This window comes from Parus major, chromosome 7 (assembly GCF_001522545.3).
Source record: "Parus major isolate Abel chromosome 7, Parus_major1.1, whole genome shotgun sequence".
NCBI classification, from domain to species: Eukaryota; Metazoa; Chordata; class Aves; order Passeriformes; family Paridae; genus Parus; species Parus major.
This window is the reverse complement of record NC_031776.1, coordinates 16,629,797-16,649,898: the sequence shown is the minus strand read 5'-3', so window position 1 is coordinate 16,649,898 and position 20,102 is coordinate 16,629,797. Positions and strand designations below refer to the sequence as shown.

Sequence of the window (20,102 nt, the reverse complement as noted above, 5' to 3'; positions counted from 1 at the left end):
AAAAAAAAAAAAAAAGGATGCAACTGGCATATTTTTATGGCTGCCTTTTTACAAACATCTTTCATTTTACCAATCTCAGCTTAATGCTCCCTCAGCTAGAACAGCATGACTGTTTGCTGTATTACATATTAAATCTGATTAGAGAAATTACCTATTTTTAAGATAACCCAGCAAGAAGAATACAGTTATTTTTAAGACCCAAAACCCCTTTTAATACATGGTTTTACAATCAGTTCCAACAGCACAGAAGAATATATGCAGTACTGGCAGCATATCCACGAGAAAAGGTGTCAGAGTATGGAGCTGTTTCAGCTTGTGGAAGACCGTCCCATCCAGCGTACAAGTCTGGCACAATGTATGACTTGAAAAAGGACAGACACCTATTTTTCTGAAAGTGGCATTCTTGCTGTTATAGAAACCAGGCTATTTCAATAAACAGCAATTCTGAAAGGAAACTGAACCAGAGGTTTTTCTGTTATTTTATTAAACAGCGTCATAAACTCTCGTAGGCAAAGATAAAGGCACTGACAACCCAAGGATCTCAGACAAATTTGCTTGATACAGAACAAAAAGGAAGTATATATTAATTAAGTCTTAAAACAGCGTATTTTAACTAACCCAGAAGCCTTGTTTAGTTTGTCTAGGAAAAGTAACTTGCAGCCATAATAAGAAACCCAAAGGCAGGTCCCTCCTGGTCTTCACTTGCAGTAGTGACTCCACTGTTCAGTACACAGCAATCAGATATGTAAACTGCTCCTTGTCTATTTTAATACTAAAGTGACATAAGCCTTGGAAACTATCACCTCAGCTCACCTGGTATTGACTCACCTGCACATTCACCTCCAAAGCAGCAACAGCCAACTCCTACAGCCATTTACAAACCCAGGGCAGCCCACGTACTCAGCTGTGTTAGGAAGCATCTACAATTCAACTGAGAAACAGAAGTGCTTCCTGGAACCTCTCTAATTTAAAGTTTTCCTTAAAACTCTGCATTAAACAAACAAAAAAAAACTACTTTCTCAAAAGCAACTTTCTGAAAGGGATGCTATAATATTCTCAGTTTATAGACTACTCACCTTTCTGATACAATCATGCAGCTAATTAAAGTGAAAACACTCAGCCACTTATCTTTTTGCAAAAAACTGTTACTTTACCTTTTCTGAGATAGCCTTCCTCTGACCAAAGGAAAACAGGCTTTCACACTTCATATTAGAAAAACAAAACAAATCCATCTACACTACATTTCCCTTCAAGCTTTCAAGAAAGTCCATGAAACAGCAAATAAAAAATTATTAATAAACTATCACTGTTTTTAAAAAGTCAGAATACTCTACACCATCAGCAAAGACACCCACTCAAACAGGTACACATGTATTTCAGAAACAGTCACCTGAACACCCCAACTCTATCACACATTGACAATTCCTTTGAAGTATTACAGAGAAAAAACTCATCTGCATTGCCTAAATAGCAATTACACCCTGCCAAATCACACACACAGAACTATAATAAAAGTAGTTGTAGGTCAAATAATAGCAATGACTCAGTAAAGACAGTCTGCCTGGTCTTTATTCTCAGGGGAGGGAGGGTTTACTGGTCAAGTACTTTATGACTCACAGTACAGTATATTAGAAATTTTCTATGTATTCTTTAGAATTGAGAGATTGCCCTTGTAGCTCAGTAGGTAGCTCTCCTGTTTCTGGCCTACGAGGTCATAGCTTTAAGTCCCTGCTGAGGAAACTTAACAAGTTCCATCTATAAATAGAATGGCATTAGATGCTGCTACTCTAGCAAGGGTGGTGGCCTTTAGACAGGAAATTTTATGTTTTCATCTGTTCTGATACAAAAAAGAAACTGGACATAAAGAGGCACAGGATATTATGCTAAAGATGAATGACGAAGTGGGTTCCAAAATCCACTGCCACTTCAATTAGCATGATACTAACAAATCTAGCATTATCAAACTATGATAAAGGATAGACAAGAATGCAAGAACAGTAATTTTCCTTCTCAATGAGAATAAGCAATTAAATAAAATTACAGACTTTACAATATTTGAGACTGAAACCTTGTAGGTACTATACAATCAAAATTCAATTTGTGACATCAAGAGGCAACCTTGACATAAAACAAATTTTGGACTGTTTGATTAATAACAATGTTTGAACATTCATAGCTCTATCTGAAGAAGTATTTCCTTGAGATACATTTATTTAATTATCACAGATTAATATGATACATACAAATTTTTGCTCCTAATATCCATAAATTTGAGGAGGCTCATTCAGGTCTCAGAACAACTACTCGTGAGAAATTTGAGAATGAAACCTATTTGAACACTTACCTGAGTTTCTTTGTGCTTTAAACTGTAACTACATGGCCCTAGAGGAATATGGATTAAGCTCAGGTATCAGTTTCATTTAGTCTGGCAACGTAATTCACTGTTCAATAAAGACAAAGGCTACTACACTACAGTGATGACAATTTTCCAGCACCCATTCCACAATCTGCACCCACGTGCCCAGGAAAACAAATTAATTCCTCTGTTGGAGACAAAGCTGCAAACAGAATACTGCAAACAGCTCTGAGGTACAAACCTACAAATTTTGTTCATGTACACACATCAAAAGAAAAAAAACATGAGCAATAAAACAGGAGATTTGGGTGATTTTATAATGGGATTTCCCGCATCTCAAACACACTAACATTATGTTCAAGGATGATAACAGATCTTGCAATGTTCTTCTGCAATTTTTCAGCACACAAGGTTATTGCCCTTCCTATAATTATCTTCTTGCCTAAGTGAAAAATCTGATTAGTTAAGTTTTCCACAGCTGGCCAAATTAAGCTAGTTGATCCTGCACTGGCTCTGATCTATCAAACAGGATGCTGGTGCACAAAATGTCTCCCTTGCTCTTGCAGGTGTAGGTTTCAAAGTAGTAGTACTTGAAACTGCATGAGAGAAGATTCACAAGAATCCCATGCTGGTCCTTTAATCCCACTGTCAACATTTTGGACAATAATGTACTAGTATCCAAAGCACATACATACAAGGCTCTTTTCTACTCTTCAGATCCTTCTACAAACAACTGCTTTTAAGCATCAGCCTTCATCCTAAGAGTAAGCACATACAAATGACAAGAGCCACTGTGATGCTTGCTCTGGCTCCTAATCTACTTCAATTTCATCTACATCCACTGCCTTGGCTGCTGGGTACTGCACTAACAAAACAATCCAATGGTTACTTCTCAAGAAGCTTCTTTGAGCAGATAGCTGTCTGTACAAGCATTTCTTCTCTCTACCAACATTATTTCTGAGCAAAAAGTCTGCTGTGCTTCCATCCTTGGATCCAGCAAGAAAAATCCAACAGCATTGGACAGCACTAGCTCTCCAAGATGGCTTGAAGCTAGTACATGACACTAAAGACAACTCCATCTGTTTCCCTCCAAGAAATCTCGTGTCAAGGCAGTACTTCTTTGGAGTAAGTCTTCCATGACTCATTGTCTCTTCAAATCCCTTTTTTATCAGGCATTTTTGGGGGGGTTTTTTGCCTCAAATTGAATACTGCATCCAAATGGAAAAAAAAAAAAAAAAAAGAAAGAGTTTATTCAAACATGCTTCCTTTTATTTCACATTACAAAGGGGGGGTAAAGCCTTGTATGCATATGGAATTCCCTCTAGAATGTTGTTTGCCTCAGAGCTTAACTTCACCTGCCTTGAGAAGGAACTGTCCCCAGACTTGCTCACTACCACAGAATGTGGTACAGCACCAAGAGGGTTGCAAAGACCTGATGAGATGCAACCAGGGATCATTCAGTACATGTGCATTCTGTTTCTGCCTGCAGGTACAAAACTGCTGCTGCAGGGAGGAGATCTACATGAATAAAATCTCCGAAGTAAAACACAGCTAAGCAACCTCTGAAAAATCCTCCTCTCCTGCAACAAAAGCATTTTTCTTAATGAGGAAAAACTAATGATAAGCAAATTCTTATGTATCTCCATAAATATTAATCGCCTCCCTTCTCTTCCAAGGCAGTGGGCATAGTACTGCAATGTGGAGAAGTAAAATTCAAAGACAGGTAACACATGGCCTAAGACAATTACTCCTAGTTTGTTTTTTTTCTGTGACCTGACATTCTGAAACCGCAACCTGCAATGCAAAAACAGTCTTGCAAATACAAATTATTTCACTTTTGGTGATGATTTTTCTGATAGGAGCACAGGAACACCATATTCATAACTCCGTGATCAGAAAAATCTCCTATGCAAAGCCTTTTCTCAAAATCAATACACCATACTATATTCAACCAAAAAAATACCCAAACAAACATACAAACAAAAAAACCCACAAGCATTAGACTAATACACAGACACAACTGTCAGTCAATTTGGAAAGCTTTCACAATTTCTGGATTTAATATGGAGAAGTTACTGAAAGCCAACTGAAAGTTCAGCTGAACTAAGAGCTATTTCAATTGTTTTATTAAACATTAATTCAGTTGCTCTAACAATAAATAAGAAGATAAAATTTCAGTAGGAACTATCATATAACTCAATAGCACACAACAATACAACTTGATTGTGTAACACTAACAAGTTTGATATGTGCAGACATTTTTAAGTTTGGTAGCTAAGCAGTGAAAGGTTTGTATTTGTAAGCAGGCAAACCTTTTTTAGCAGGTGTCAATTACACTTAGTAATATAAAACAAAATCAAAGCATCTTCAAAAAATGGAACCAAAATATGTCAAAGACAACACAAATTTTTTTTTAAGACATATGTTTACATCATTTCAAGGTGAGTTTTGACACTATAAAGATGAAAAAGGAGCTTCAGCTATTAGAAGTGACAGAGCCAAGCTACAGCTGCATAAATTGAGCCACTGTGATTCCCAAAGCACAGAACACACATGCTGGAAAGATGAGATGTAAGTCATACTTTGTTCACTGAAATGTTAGTGCAGTGGAGTGTGGCTAAGTGATATCCTCACATGCCTCCTCTCAGCAGCAGTCAGATTCCAGGAGCAGCAATCAGCACGTATGACTTCTTGTTAGAGAACATAGGGAAAGAACACATCATGCCTCAAGTATATAAAAGGTACAGATGATTTGCATCTTTATATAGAAAATACACACATTTTTACAGGAAGTCAAAAAAATAAGTGAAAAAGGAGGATGTACCTTACTCAGTTAAATAACTTTCATCACTTTGATTTTTGTGGGCAAATCAAAACACCGGCAGTATTACTAAAAGTTACCATTAACCTTCATGATGGTAAAAAAATAAAGTCAACTTGATTTTAAATGCTGAGCAAAAATCAGCAAAAATATTGTCAAACTCAGTTTTGATTAGTGCTTTTTTTCAAGTAAGAATAGACTACACTCAACTGACATGATCCATAGCTATCGAAGCTTTAAGTAATGATAAATAGCTTTAGAAGTTACCTAAAACCCCGAAGGAGGCAGAACCAGGGGGTGGACTAAACACTTCCAGTTTTAACAAATGTAAAACTGGAGTAAAAGCAATTAAAGCTCTCTAGGAACCCATTCGCATTGGTCACACCAGTCACTTCCGTAACACCCCAGGGGATGTTTACCTAGCTTCATAGTTCTTTCACTCCTACCACAAAGAACAAGATTTCACGGATTATCACTTACCAAACTCCCCATCCTGCTGCTAAAAGGCAGCTGGAGCTCCTCTGCTGTGAAGTCAGAGCACTTCCAGAGGAGCAAAGCAGGAGCTTCCCAGCCCTACCTGCCTGCACTCCTCCAGCACCAAGTCACCGCAGGCAGCTCACACGATCCTCTGCACAACTGGCACACCAGTGGATTGTACAGGTGAGCTCTCAGATTCTTCAACAAAACTCAATGTTGCCTCCCCTACTTTAAACATTGGGCATCCAACCCTGATTTTTTTTTATTAATTGAAAAGGAGCATTTGATAGCAAAGTACTTTTACAGACAAGCTTCCTCCCAAGTCCTGTACCTTTGAAGAGAAAGGCTGGATTTCATTAAAGAAACTAAAAGTAAGAGAAAAATGTGGAACTTATTTTCTAGAAAACTAGGACTGCAGAATATCAGTGGGAAGAGAAATTCAAAAACATGAAGAGGCTGTTTAACATCCAGTATGTTCAAAAACTTGACAGAGATATAGCAGAGAGGGACTAAATAATGGTATCTACCATTTTCCTCACTGAAGTATTGTTTAAGCATAATTTGTAAATTTACATTTGTAACTAAGTTGCCATTTACAGTTCACCATACAAAGAAAATAATTTGCTACAAGAACTTGTGACCAATCTGCCATAAAAGTTGAAAGGTGGCTAAAACCATTAAACTGGGGAAGAAACACTATGATAACCTTCAAACAGCCTGCTTTCTGTCACCTCAAAAAACACTGCTGGCTCAGTTAAAACTGCAGTACACCTGAAACATGGAGAACAGAACTGTCAGAAATGTTTCAAATTAAACTGTGAATCTTGGAAGATGAACAAAGCCGAAAGTACCTTACCATGGGATTGCAAACACCACTATCCAGGATAGTCAACCATTTCAAAATTAAATCCCCATTCACTCATTCAGTAAGTAAGCAAGTATATCTGTCTGAGGTTTTCATAACTAGGTGTGACCAAAACTAAATTACACCCCTACCCCTAAGAAACTAGGATAAAATCTGAAATTTTTCTTTTAAAGTGTATAGAGACCAACTGGTTTAGTAAAAATATCAGTATATCATTTTCAGTTTGTGTAGTTTTACAGAAAAAAAATCTGTAGAAAGTATCAAAACACAAGCGTGGATTGCTCTATTTTGCAAGGGAAAACTTAATTGTCTTGTTTGCTGAGCAAAGAGAATCTACTTCATACTGTCACTAATCATGTATCATTTATAAAAATACAGCAGTGCTCAACACAAACTTGACTCTCCTTTTACTTCTCCTGTTGCCCTACCACGTGTGGTTGCCATGTGTTGCCCGTTTCTTTGCATATATTGAAATATACCTTAAGCACATAAGCAATGTTTTTATTGATTTAATGGAAACCATATATCTCAGGAAAATTCTAATGAAGATATACAAATTTGAAGATTGAAAATACACAGCCATTTGAAGATGGGGGTATTGTCTCCTTTTAAATAAAGGAAAGAAAAGTAGAGAATTAGCCAGCCAGGTGGAAACAGATAGCATTCTCCTCAGCTCTATGCCATGTAAGAGCTCACCTGTGTACCTTGTGGTCAGGCAACAGGCCTTCTCCAAAAAACATCTCAGAACACAAAGAAGTAACAGCAGTGTATTGTTATAGCAGCTAAAAACCCCACAAATAAACCTTCCGTCCTAAAGAGAATGCAGTTTAACACATCCTCAATAAATAAAGAAAAAACGATTAAGCCTTTCAGACTACAACTATGAAATACCTACCCAAAGTTTGTCTCATCAAACTCAACTCCATTCCTATCAAGCCATTTTTTTACCTATTGTTACCTTAATCAATATAACTTGGTTAATTCTCAAACTGCTTTCTGCAAAATTACCAGCTGAACCAAGCTAAGTCAAAACTTAACAAACCTTTCTTCAATATTACACTCAGGCATCCGGAGCTAGAAGTCTACAGCACAAATCCACAATGACCTGCTTCTGACTTCATGCCTGGTATCCATAAAACAAAAAAGACCAATTCTCTGAAGGACTCTGCTTCCCATGCTGGCCATTACCACAGGCAATAGTAGTGCATATCACAACAGCATGAAGACAGAGGGCAACACTTTCAGTGCTTAAAGGTGAAAATGTGTTCCAGATCAAGATAAAATGAAAACAAATACTGAATTTTTCATGCTTTGAAAATGCACAATATCCAGATCACTTCCTGTTACAGCTCCTCTTACCATTTTAACATTCTTCTCTTCATCTTTAACACCATCTTCTTTCCAGCTTGCTGGCATATAAGTCTCACCCTCCAGTCCCCTGCCTATTGCCCTTGAACAGGAGCAGCCTGCCTGAGTTCTTCTTAAACCACTTTCTACTGTGACTCCAGAGATTCAGTGTTCAGCGTCCACCCACCAGGCTAAAAGCTGACTGTTGGTTTCAGGGCACTGGTTCCCAAAGATACACAGTTCATCAGGAACTTGGACCAAACCCTGTTTACTTTTTTGGTAAAAGTCAACAAGGAAACTTCATTCTCTCAGGATCTGCAAAGTTTAAGGATTTACAAAAGCAGAAGATTTCTACTTCCATTTCTGCCTTTTATTAACACATTCCATTCCTCCTCCTTCATGAAATTAAATAAATAAACTTCCATGTATTGCTGGCAAAAGAAAATACAAATCATTACTGCAGATTTCCAAAAACCCAGTTTCTTATTAATTCTTCAGTACGAGGCTAATGAAGAAAGGTGTACCTGTTAGACAGCAGAGGATGAGGATTGTCTTGGCTGGAAAAACCCAATACCTGATGGCTTTGAATTTAATGGTAGAAGTTAAATTGTAATGAATATTTGCTCCACAGTTATTACAGTACAACAATTCTGTTCTTAAGCTAGAGAAAACAGGTAAGTTTACATACGCATCAGATGAAAGATCCCATCACAGGCGTTAATGTGAGACAAGAAGGAATTTCCTAAGCCTTGTCCAGTGTGGGCTCCTTTCACAAGGCCAGCAATATCCACCACATTCAAAAATGCTGGAATTTTGCTGAAATATAAAAGTTGGAAGTTTCATTACTAAAGCATATTAGCCGAAGTTTTTGGCACAGAAGTAAATTCAGAACATAAAAATCCAACAATTCTTTTCTGGAACAAGTTAAACATCACAGTATGGAATGCATAAGACAAAATTCCCCCCATCCCATGTAAAACATCCATTCTCTAAGTTCTCTGTAAATATTTATGTAAAATTAAGCAAACTAGTTTTGAAGTGTGGAATCATAAAGACAACTATACAATAATCAAGCAGGCCTGGAAGACTGAGGCATAAATATGTCGTGTAATGCACAGTTTTCTCAGGACCAAAGAGATAAGACAAAAAAGCCCACTGCACTCTGCTATTGCACACTTCCAGGGTCACAATTTAGTTCAGTGGGTTATGTAACCTTCTCAGAACAGCACTTTTTTTTTTTTTTTCAATACAGTGCTGATTAAAATTAGCAGTGATCAGGGTTATGCAAACAATTTGGAAAAAAAAGCAGGTAAATTAAGGTGGTATTTTAATATAAACAACTGTGATGTTTTCCACCATAGTGAACAGCAAAGGGTTAAGCAGACATTCACATGACATTTTATACAGCACTAACAGTATAGTCATCAAATCAAAATTAGCTGACAAAAACAGAAAAAAGCTTTTAAAGTTATGGGAAATTTACAAACTGCAAACCTTCTATCCTCCACAAATTCTCAACTTGTTAAAAAATGAACAAATAACTTAATGGGCACTAAACTTTTCATGTATACTCCAAACCAAATACTTCTTAAAGAAAGGAAGAAACCCAAAGAAACCACTAGAATTTTGTGATAAGGTGTTGACTAAAAGCACCTTCATATGCTCTATGCAAATAACATCAACATCATGGACAGTGGCAAAGACAGAACCACACTGAAATGCTGCAAATCCCTCACTTACGAACAGCCAGAAACTGCCCACCATCATCTCAAGATCTCCAGCTTGAAGGCTCCAAAATAAATAGCTGGAAGAGTAGTTCATTCCCTTCAAACACTTCATCACCATTATATTTCATTAAGACCACTCTAGGGCTAATACAGCAGCTCACTATTTTACTGGCAGTAAGTACAGCAGCAAACAGCCAAACCCACAGCTTTCACACCTCCACGGAGAGGGAGGGATGTGACTGCCCTGAAGCCCACATGAGCTATGCAGTGCTGCCCACAGAGAGAAACAACCACAAAGGTGAGAATGAAGCTATGACCTAGGCAGTATTACACTTCTGAAATCTTTTTTGTCCACAGCCCAAACCGAGCTTTATTTTCATTAGTATGACCACTTGCTGATAAATAGGTTTTTTCAAATACTGAAATATTTGACAACATGACTGCTGTCGAATCTGTAACTCCACCAGCAGGAAAATCACCCTTCTCTCACCACAGTGCCTGGTATGGCAGCTAGAGCCCAGAGAGAAAAAAATGTAGTTACAGAAATCTATGGATCATTGTCCCTGCTCTGAGCAACTGACTTAGGTAGAACAAAATATTCCAGCTTTTTTTCCTTTGGTGCTACCCCACTTCTATTTGACTGCAAATAAATCAGCAGACGTGCTTCCTCACTTCAAATCAACTCTCTAATCTGGGAGAGATGATTCACTAGAATCTGTTTGATTTTATCAATTATTTCTGGAAGACTGGTGACCTAAAGGTTTTGTTTTCAATCTTGCTCTAACGCTTCCAAAGAAAAATTATTTCTTTCAAGTAAAATAATGTCACAATACAAGATCTGGACTAAATCCTTCTGTTTGTGAAGATGAAGTTCAAAGTTCACTAAACCTGTCCAGTATAATAAACTAGGACCTTAATGATTATGAAATTAATTTCATGTAATTAATATTTTTGTGATGTACTTAGAAAGAAGCAATTATGTAACACAATACAGTATGTTACTTAAATTCAGGTAACACAATAGTGACTTTAAGATTCACTAGGCCCACGAAAAGAAGGGCCCATCCTTGGGAAGACAGATATTGTGTGCTGCAAGTTTATGCTGTGGAATGCAGTCAAAATAACAGGAATATAAGTACACTCTGAAGTAAAGCAATTTTGCACATTTCACATTTTTGTCCCACCATGTTTTTTTAACTACTAGTATATAAACATAGAACAAACTCTTATTTAAGACACTACCAAGAGTAATTCTCATTCTGAAGACAGAAGCCAATAAATATTAATGTATTAACCCAGTAACTCCTTTTGCATGATACAAACAGAACTTAACACACTTCAGAAGAAACCTGGGGCAACTTCTCAGTCCTTGCTTTTTGCCTCATAACTACTCACTCAGAAGCAAGACAGAAAAATGCCACTCTTTAAAGCACTTCTCCATTGTCATTTTAAACTGTTTTAAGGAAAACAAGGGCAGTGTAAGAAACATGCTCCCCTCTCACCCTTCTGGTAGGATTAAGCTCCTGGCTAGCCATCAGAACAATTCACACTTTCACTACAAAGATGCCACACTAGGGCAAGGCAGATACCTTCATATGCAGATGGCCACTATCACCAGAATCAAGCTCATTTGCTGCACAATGGAAAGAAAACCCCAGCACATTTCTTTCACAGTTAAGTAATACAAGCAAGAGACCTTTGAAGTGTGTGGGTTCCCAGGGGCTTTCTCACCTTCACTTCGGATACCACAAAGCTCACATTCCAAGCAAATTAAAACTATCCCCACGACAGACACCTTCCGGGGTCTAAATCTCTGTTTCACGGCAGAAAGATGAATACACAGAAAAGCAGAAAAAGGCACAAGCTAGGCACACTTGCCTGTACGCTGAAGGACAATGAGTAAACATTATGAAACTAAATAAATTGAAAACACTGCAGAGAATGGAGGGAAAGTACTGTGCATCTTGAATAAGGTTTATTGAACACTTAACTGTATTTTGCTTTTTTTTCTCCTCCTCTAAACAAATTAATTTCCATTTCTTAAGATTCGTTAGTCAGCATTAGCATAATGTCACTGAGTCTCAAATGATCATCAGGAACAGGTGGCATCAACTGATCATTTGTACAAATCAGTGCAACACTGATCTACCATAAAGCACGTCACAAGGATTTATAATATGAAGCAGAACACCAAATCCAGAAGTAGCTCTGTATTTTAATAATATATATAAAATCCTTGAGTAGGGATTTTTTACCTCACTTTGAAAACCATTAGCATTAAGTTTGTGTTAGTGTACCACCTTCGCTGTATGAGCAACCCTGCAGTAAAGAGCACAAGACTCACTGGGCCAGACAAAATACAGTTTTGCAGTCCAGTGGTTAGGGCATTTTCAGGGATAAGAAGCTTATGCACCTGTAGGGTGACATATTTTGCAGAAAAGAGAAATCCTTCTTCCTTTCTGAAAATTCATACAACTTAAGAGTCATCTGTTACCATTCAAGAATGACATGAAGTAAAACCAGCAACACAGAAAGAGAACATGTATATTGTGACAATCTCTTTGAGAGCCATTCAAATCTCAGTCTGTCCTCACTGCTATTTTTGGCTCATTTCCAAACAGAACAGTTTGGAACTCCCTCTTCCAGGAGAGTGTACTCCCAATTACAGCTCCTGCAATCAATCCTGTAAGCAGTTTTGACCAATGTAAGCAGAACCCCTCACTGGGCAGCTAAAGGAGTCTTCTTCCAAAAAACTAGGTACTGCAGATAAACCCTGGTCATTTATTTCTATGCAAGAATGATTTCATTAATAGCATTTTATCCATGGTACTGACAAACAAGCCTTGAAGCTAATGACACATGAACCAGAAGTGAAAAATCTGCTAATTAAATTGTGCTTATATGAATTATAACAAGGTAAGAGATTCAGTGTGGATTACAACACATACTCCATGTCCTGTACCAAACACCCACGTTCTCAAACTATTCAGTAAGTTATTACACCAACAAAATACAACTAATTAAATTTTGCCTTCTCCCATCAGGCAGAAAAGATGGCTCAAGTCATCATTACTTAAGACTTTTCATTCACTGCTGGCAAATAAGCAATGCTAAAACACACATCACAGCCCAGCCGATTTAGACAGGCTCAGAACTGAAGAGCAGGCAAACTCAGTACAACCTAAGGAAAAAGAACATTAACAACAGGATATAGTTACCCATTTCCAGTAATTTTCTATTTAAAAAAATGGGATTTTTTTTTACAGATGCTAATATGTTGGAGTTCCAGCCTGCTAAAAGTTATTGATCTCTCACTTTGAAACTACACGTGGTTTCCATTTACATAAACCCTCCTTTTAAACACAGTCCCACATGATGTCCCTCAGAAAGTCCCACTGCTGAGCTGGTTTCTACAAAATGCTTTCCAGCAACTGATTACATAATTTTGACTTGAAAACTTTATAAGGTATCTGAGTTTGCCATCCTACAATGAGTTCAAGGGAACTTTCATTTAATATTGCAGAGGAGTTTCACAATCTAGACAGCAGTGGGATTTACTCAGATTTAGTTCAGTAACCAGGACTTGAGAACTAAAGATCCAAATTAATTAATTTTATCAATCTGCAATGCAACAAAACAAATCAAAGCAATCTGCTGACAAAAAAGACAGAGATCCTGAAGCATAACAGACATTGTTAGAGTTGAAGAGGAGGAGTTGCAATTTAGACATTATTCTCCTTTGAGATAACCAAAATTGCTTTAAAATTTAAGTTTGAAAAGGACATCCAAGATAGATAAGAAATAGTCTAGGTGGAATAGAAATGTTTGTGGTTGCAATAAGCTTTGTGTTTGTGAACGTGTGTAAGGCAACTCACAAGTGCAAACAAGGAATGAAATAAATATTGACAACTTCTTAAGTAATTTGATTCATCCCTTCTCTCGACACACTCCTGCTTATAATTTCACCTGATTTTAAGTAAGGGAGGAAGCAGAAACATAACTCTTTAAAAACAATTTTTTATTAATATTTTCAGACAGGCTGATTCCTATCAGCCAGTGCAGTTACTAGGTGTAATCACTTACAGTTAGGCTTTATGTTAATTACCTTAGGTCTACAGTGCTTCTTCTGGAATACTTCTTTTACTCTGTCATGCAGCTTAAGGCAGAAAAAATGCCATTAATTGCAGTGAGGAGATTACTGGGTTAAAAAATCAATGAAATAAAGAGGAAATTGCAGTTTCCTCTACCACCTCAGTGAAAATCGTTTTGAGGCAGGACTCCAGCATCACCTGAGGCACATCTCCTGGTCAGGCACAGCACACTAGAACTGTGGCAATAGGTTGTGGACCTATGGGCTAAGACTGGTGGGTACGTACACCCAGAGACCTTCAAGCTGTTTGTCAGGACACAAATCACTGTTCAAATTACTTGAGTTTGACATACTTGCACTAAAAAAATAGTTCTAAGTTTAAGGTGATTAAGCAGCATTTTAATTAAATTTAGAACAAAAAATACACAAAAAAATAGCTTTATTAAAGCTTTTATTAAATTACTAAAATTTCTTCAGATGTACTATATACACAGTTGTTTTTTCGTATGAGATACCCATCACTCCTAAACACTCTGTGTCCCATAAAATATTAATTGCAGTTAACAGAGCAACTCTTTCTGGCTTCCATGTCATAATTTTCATGTCAGGAGCTACTTGTTGAGATGAAAAACATCTCTTTTCCATTACAGAATTAGCAGACCTTATCCTGCTACCTACTTAGTATTCATAGATAGGTGGGGGAAAATACACCTTTCTGCTTTAGTTCCTGCTGAAGTGAATCAGTCTACAGAAAATACTCTCTTTCCAGTTACTAAACCAGAACTAATCCAATCATTAGTTTGTAAAACCTTGCTTGAAAGTACCTGTACTGCAGTAACAGGGGTAGGAGGACAACAAAATAAAAAATCAGCCATCTCCTTTCTGAGAAAACTGTGTGGGCACAATGTAACAAATGAGTTTTCACTGAGCATTGTATGAAATTCACAAGAAAAAAAATAAGTAATTTAAATACATACATAAAGTTAGTAACACATTATAAACAAATACCTTAAAATAACAAGCATTCAGAATTGTGTTTAATATATTAATATTTTTTTTAGTACCCAGTTTCATTCATATCAAAAAGCAAGTAGTAATAACACTAAAGCTCAAAGAAATCATCTATATCATTTGGCAACAACATAGCTTTTACTGTAAGTTCTTAGAGCCCACCTTCTGCGTACAGTCTATATCATTCAACTTATTTATTGTCAACAGTCACATACATCCCACTGCTGCAGAAAGAAAAAAAGCACAGGTTACAAGTTCTGCCAGTGCACCTTAATTGATTAAGTACAGATCTACCTGTTGATAACAGTCTCTAAATTTTTGCCTATGTGATTTCATGTACAAACAATTTCATTTCCAGTTATTATCAGTCAGGTTTCAGTATGGTCTAACAAGTAACAGCACAACAGTCAGTCCCAACCAAGCTGAGGCTCTCCTCTTTTGGAGGGAGGAATGGATCTTCAAGCAACAAACTGTACCTGAAGATCCCAACTCTTCCTCCAGAAGAGCCACAACTCATACCAGTGAGGCCCTGGCAATAGAGTCAGTCTCACTACAGCAGAGCAATCCCAGCTCAGTGGGACAGACAGCAACTGCCAGCCCAGCCCTGTCCCTCTCCCAGCTCACGGCAGGCACCAAGGCTCAATCACTTCGTCCTACCACACTATCTCAGTTAAGACAAAGTCACCAAGACAAAATGCTTTTCCCCATCTCCCAACAATGACTGCAGTTCTGTGAAGACTAAGTGTAACATATGGGAAATAAAAATCCAAATGCTTTAGACTTTGAAAGACAAAATCTTGAGGCTAGACAAGAGTCCAATTTAAAGAGAATTCACTGTTTATAAACATTCTGTGTGCACAGATGGATTACATCTACTAATCTAAACAAGTAGAAAATTACCACAGAACATATTACATAAAGATGAAGAACAAAATCAAGACTATGCAGAGAAATTAAGACATTTAAATTACAATTCAGTAGCCTATCTTTGTGACTGCAGCCTTCTTTTCCTGAGTTTGTCTCAGGCAGACAAGCACAAACAGCTCAGTAAGCTCCTTCAGTCTAGTGTCGTACTGGACTACTGCTAATTATCTCTGCTTTATTACTGTTACAGTGAAATACAAAAGTCATATAAGCAGCATAAGTGAACTCCTAATAAGGAGCTGTACTATTCACTAATGCCCACATCCATCCCAACTTTAAATAACAAATGTCTGTAGAAAGTCAAAAGACCCTTCAAATAAAAGCTGATTATACAACTTGTTATCAAAATCAGTATATTTACTGAATGCAGACTCAGTAAAATAAAATTAAAAAATACTTTCATTAATATTTTAGAGTGATGAGGGGAGAGGGAGAGAAGAATAATTTGCTAGACAGAACAAACATACAAGTATTTACAATACTCCCTGTCCTGTAAAGATAGATGGCCAAAGGCAGGGTGAGGGGAGAGGTAATAATCTCTTTGTCACTTCAACTATTAATTTGGGAGTAGCTGCTCATAGCTAAGTGAGAAGAAAAAGGTATTACTGACATGGCCAAAGCAGCCTTAATAGTACAAGCTAGAAGAAAACTGTCAACCAAATTTAAATGCCACCACTATCTCTGCACAGTCAACAGCCTGAAAGTTCTGCCTCTAATTCAGCAGTTTTGTTTTTAAGATCCATGCAGTAACCATCATACTTAACACTGACTTGAGCAGGAAAAACAAGATAACATGTTATAACAATCCACCTGAACAAACAGCTTCATGTTAATGCAGTATTTTAAAACTGCACAATAGTTACAGACGGAAACAGCTTCTTTAGACCTGAAAATTAAGTCAGAAAATGGACTTTTGGTTAGCAACTAATCAATCTTTTTTAACTGTGGGTGAGATCTGGCACTAAAATTGAGGCCTAAGAGTTGAAAAAAAGTACACTCATGCATGCTAGCTTGCCCTATGATTTATGTACACTCACTTGATTTAAGATATCTCTGCAAGTAACTGCAAATTAAAATAAATGAGTCACAATTCCCTATTTAAGCTTCTGTTTTTTGAAAGCACCTTAAATTTTGCTGTTCAAGCTAAGAAAAAAGTTTCCACATGGAACATACACAGCAGATTACAGCCCATAGCAAAAAAATGATGTGACAAAATGAATACACTCCTAGAATAATAAAAGAATCAGAAGAGATGTAGTGTAGGACTATCCTAGGAGATACCACAGAACAAGTAGCAGAGCCTACTAAAGAGAAAGAAAATCAAGGACAAAAAAGACTGCCCATAAAACTTATTGCAAAATACCTGAGGATGCAGGGATAATGACAGGTTATTTAGCAATGACAGTTGTTTAGCTACCTATATATATATAGGTGTGTGTGTATATATATAGGCATATATATATACATACAGCACATACAATATTCTGAATATTTCAAAGTATAGGGTGGAAATCTTTCAAATGAGCAACCTTATGACAAGTTTGGTATGTCCACTACTGTTCACTTTCCAAATCTCTTCAGAAGATCCTCCAAGACACCTGGGAGCAGCCACCTTCAAAGACAGGGACACCAAGCACCAAATGGTGCTGAGCAATGGCTGAGAGCTCCTACATTTATCACTCTGATACAATAAAGGCCGTATCGGGGGCATCGGAAAGGTGTAATCCAGGGAGACATATAATTTCACATTCTAAAACAGATGTCAGGCAAAAACTTCTAGACATTACAGTTACATTAAACTTTTTATAAAAAGTTTTTGGTTCAGTAATACTATTTCAGCTGCCTAACTGAAGAAAAATATTAAAAATTACCTCGGAGGTTTGTGATACTGGCATAGGAAGTCAAATCTGTCATCTGGCACAGGTACTCGACTCTCGTTTGGATCAATAGTACAGAAAGGAAAATTTTCCGCTGCCGCTTGACTCTTTGTTAACACATTGAAAAACGTCGATTTCCTATAAACGACATACAAACATTCTTAAAGTAGTTCAATTTAGAAGCATTTAAAAGTACTGGATTAAACCACATCTTGTTGTAACCCAAAGCAATACTGAGCTTTCCATTTACTTCCACAGCAGTGACCATTCCCCTGATTCTAGCAGAAGACACATGCATCTGAAATGCCCCACTGAAACCCAGTGATGTTTACCTCTCTTCCCTATCCTTTAAAACTCCCCTAAGTAAGTACATTGCATACACATGTAAACAAAAAAAAAAATTAAGTCAAAAGCAATGCACAGCCCTACTGGCTATTTCTCACTTTCTTCAAGTACAGTGAGACACTAGTAAAGATGCTTGAAACTTTTTTTTTTAACCAGTTTTGCCATGACTCACCCTTTCCACAAGTATATTGTTCCTTCAGATTTATTTGCATTGTAACACAACTTCAGTGTCTAAGCAATAAAAGTCAACAATGAAAAGAGAAAGTGGCACAGAAAGCAAACCATATTAGTTAATCAATTACAAATAATCTTTTGTGCATAGGAAGACACAGCTATACCTTACCACACTATTTTCATTCTTGTTAAATATCAGTGGAAACAAGCCTACGAGTACTCTACCAGGGGGAAGAAAGAATACTTTCCCTTAAACCAAGTAACAGATTATCTTGTTAGCTGGCATTTATTAAGAGCGATATTCTTGATTTATTAACTCACAAATCTTCTCCAATAAATATTCAGGTTGTGTTTTTCAGAGCTGCTCTGCGTACAGCCAACATGCTCAAAAGTCACTAACAATTTTCTTTCAAAGTTACATCATAATATAATTGAAAATACTATTTATCCCCATTGACACGTAGTACAACGCTACAGCTAATTAGTTCCTTTATGGAGTACATCTTAGCTACACCCTGAAAAATAGAACAAATGATAATGAAAACATAAGAAAATAACGCTTCCAGCTTTAAGACACGCACAGAAGTTTGGCTTTTAACTTGTTTAAGATTTAAAGAGAAAGAGAATTTACTAAGAGAATGTTGAGACCTTCTCTTAGTAAATAGGATACACAAACTAATACAAAAAAGTTTTACATGTATATCCTCCAGGTGATCAATTCATCCTCCTTTTCAAGTACAACTCCTGTGAGGAGCCATAACAAATACAGATGAGAAGCATGACAGAAATCAATTATTAGCATTCCATCGTCTCTTCCAAACTGTCACTTAGGTTTGTCTTACTACAAACTCTGAAGAAGTTTCAAGAAAGTACCCTTCACCGCTAATGACACCGAATAATTAACCCCTTCCTGTGCACATAACCCCAAAATATAAAAGGAATTTGCTGTGCACGTGTGCCGAAGTATTTGCATAAAGACATGCATTAGACATACACAACAGTGGAAGCAGGGAAATGCAAAGGGCAGAGCGTTTTATAAAACTCAGCAATTACTAAGACTTTTCCTTTCTTTAAACCCTTCACTATTATCTTGTCCAGACTTGTACACGCCTGCCTATCACTGCCAGTTTTGCGTCGCTCCACCTGCAAGTACTCCCAGCTAAATAAAGATGGAAGTCCATTACGGAGCAGCAAGACTTGTGTCCCTCAGCTCGTATCCATCTGTCTGCACCAGACAGCGCCTCAGGTCCTGCCCCGGCGTAGAGGCAGACGCGGGGACAGCGAGGAGCCTCCCGGCCCGTCCCCGAACACCTACCCCACGTTCGGCAGCCCGACGATCCCGATCTTCAGGGACGTCCCGAACCTTCCGATAATCGGGTGTGACTTAACGCCGTCGCCTCCCTTTTTCGGGGGCATCTGCAAACACAGAGGAGGGTACACTGAGCTCCCCGCGACAGCCCCGCGCACCCTCCACGCCCCGTCCCCTCCCGGCACGGCGCAGCGGCCCAGCCGGGGCCTGCGCCTCCGGGAAGCCGAAGGGAGACACCCGCGCGGCGGCGGCGCCCGGGGGTACGGTGGCGGCGGGCGGCGGCCGAGCGGGGCTCCCTGCGGCCGGGCGCTGCGGCCGTGCCCGAGGTTCCGGCTCACCTCGGCGCGGAGCCGCCTCGGAGCAACGGCGCCAGCGGCCCCTCGCACGCGGACGCGCCGGCGGAAGGGGTGGGGCCGCCGCGGGGCAAAGGTCGCACCGGGCGGGAGGGGCCAAGCCCCGGCCCCGCCCGGCACAGCGCGGCCCGCGGAACTGCGGAGCGCCCGCAGTAATATGACCAAATACAACGTTGAGAAGTACACCGTGGCACTGAGTGCCACATCCAGTCTTTCCTTAAAACACTTCCGGGGACGGCAACTCTACCATCTCCGTGGGAAGTCCATTCCAATATCTAATCACACTTTCTGTGAAGAAATTCCTCCTAATGTCCAGCCTAAACCTCCCCTGGCACAGCTCAAGAAGACCGTATCCTCTAATCCTGTCACTGGGTGGCTGGGAGGAAAGGCTGACCCTTCCAGAGAGTTGTAGGGAGTGATAAGGTC

At 38.4% G+C, this 20,102-nt stretch overlaps 1 protein-coding gene across 2 annotated transcripts in view; it reads right to left on the bottom strand.

Annotated features, from left to right (window-relative positions):
• Positions 1 to 19,770, bottom strand: part of OLA1 (Obg like ATPase 1) — a 94,888-nt gene extending 75,118 nt beyond the window's left edge. Inside the window, exons 1-4 of one of the 2 annotated variants that reach the window (XM_015634577.1) lie at positions 19,662 to 19,770; positions 19,330 to 19,430; positions 17,490 to 17,633; positions 8,555 to 8,682 (exon numbers count right to left, since the gene is read on the bottom strand). In XM_015634577.1, the coding sequence (XP_015490063.1) occupies positions 8,555 to 8,682; positions 17,490 to 17,633; positions 19,330 to 19,430 (373 nt within the window). In that variant the 5' untranslated portion in view covers positions 19,662 to 19,770. Of the gene's footprint in view, positions 1 to 8,554; positions 8,683 to 14,856; positions 14,919 to 17,489; positions 17,634 to 19,329; positions 19,431 to 19,661 lie in introns of those variants that run through there. The other variant, XM_033516161.1, reaches the window with a different exon arrangement.
• Positions 19,771 to 20,102: the final 332 nt, after the last annotated feature.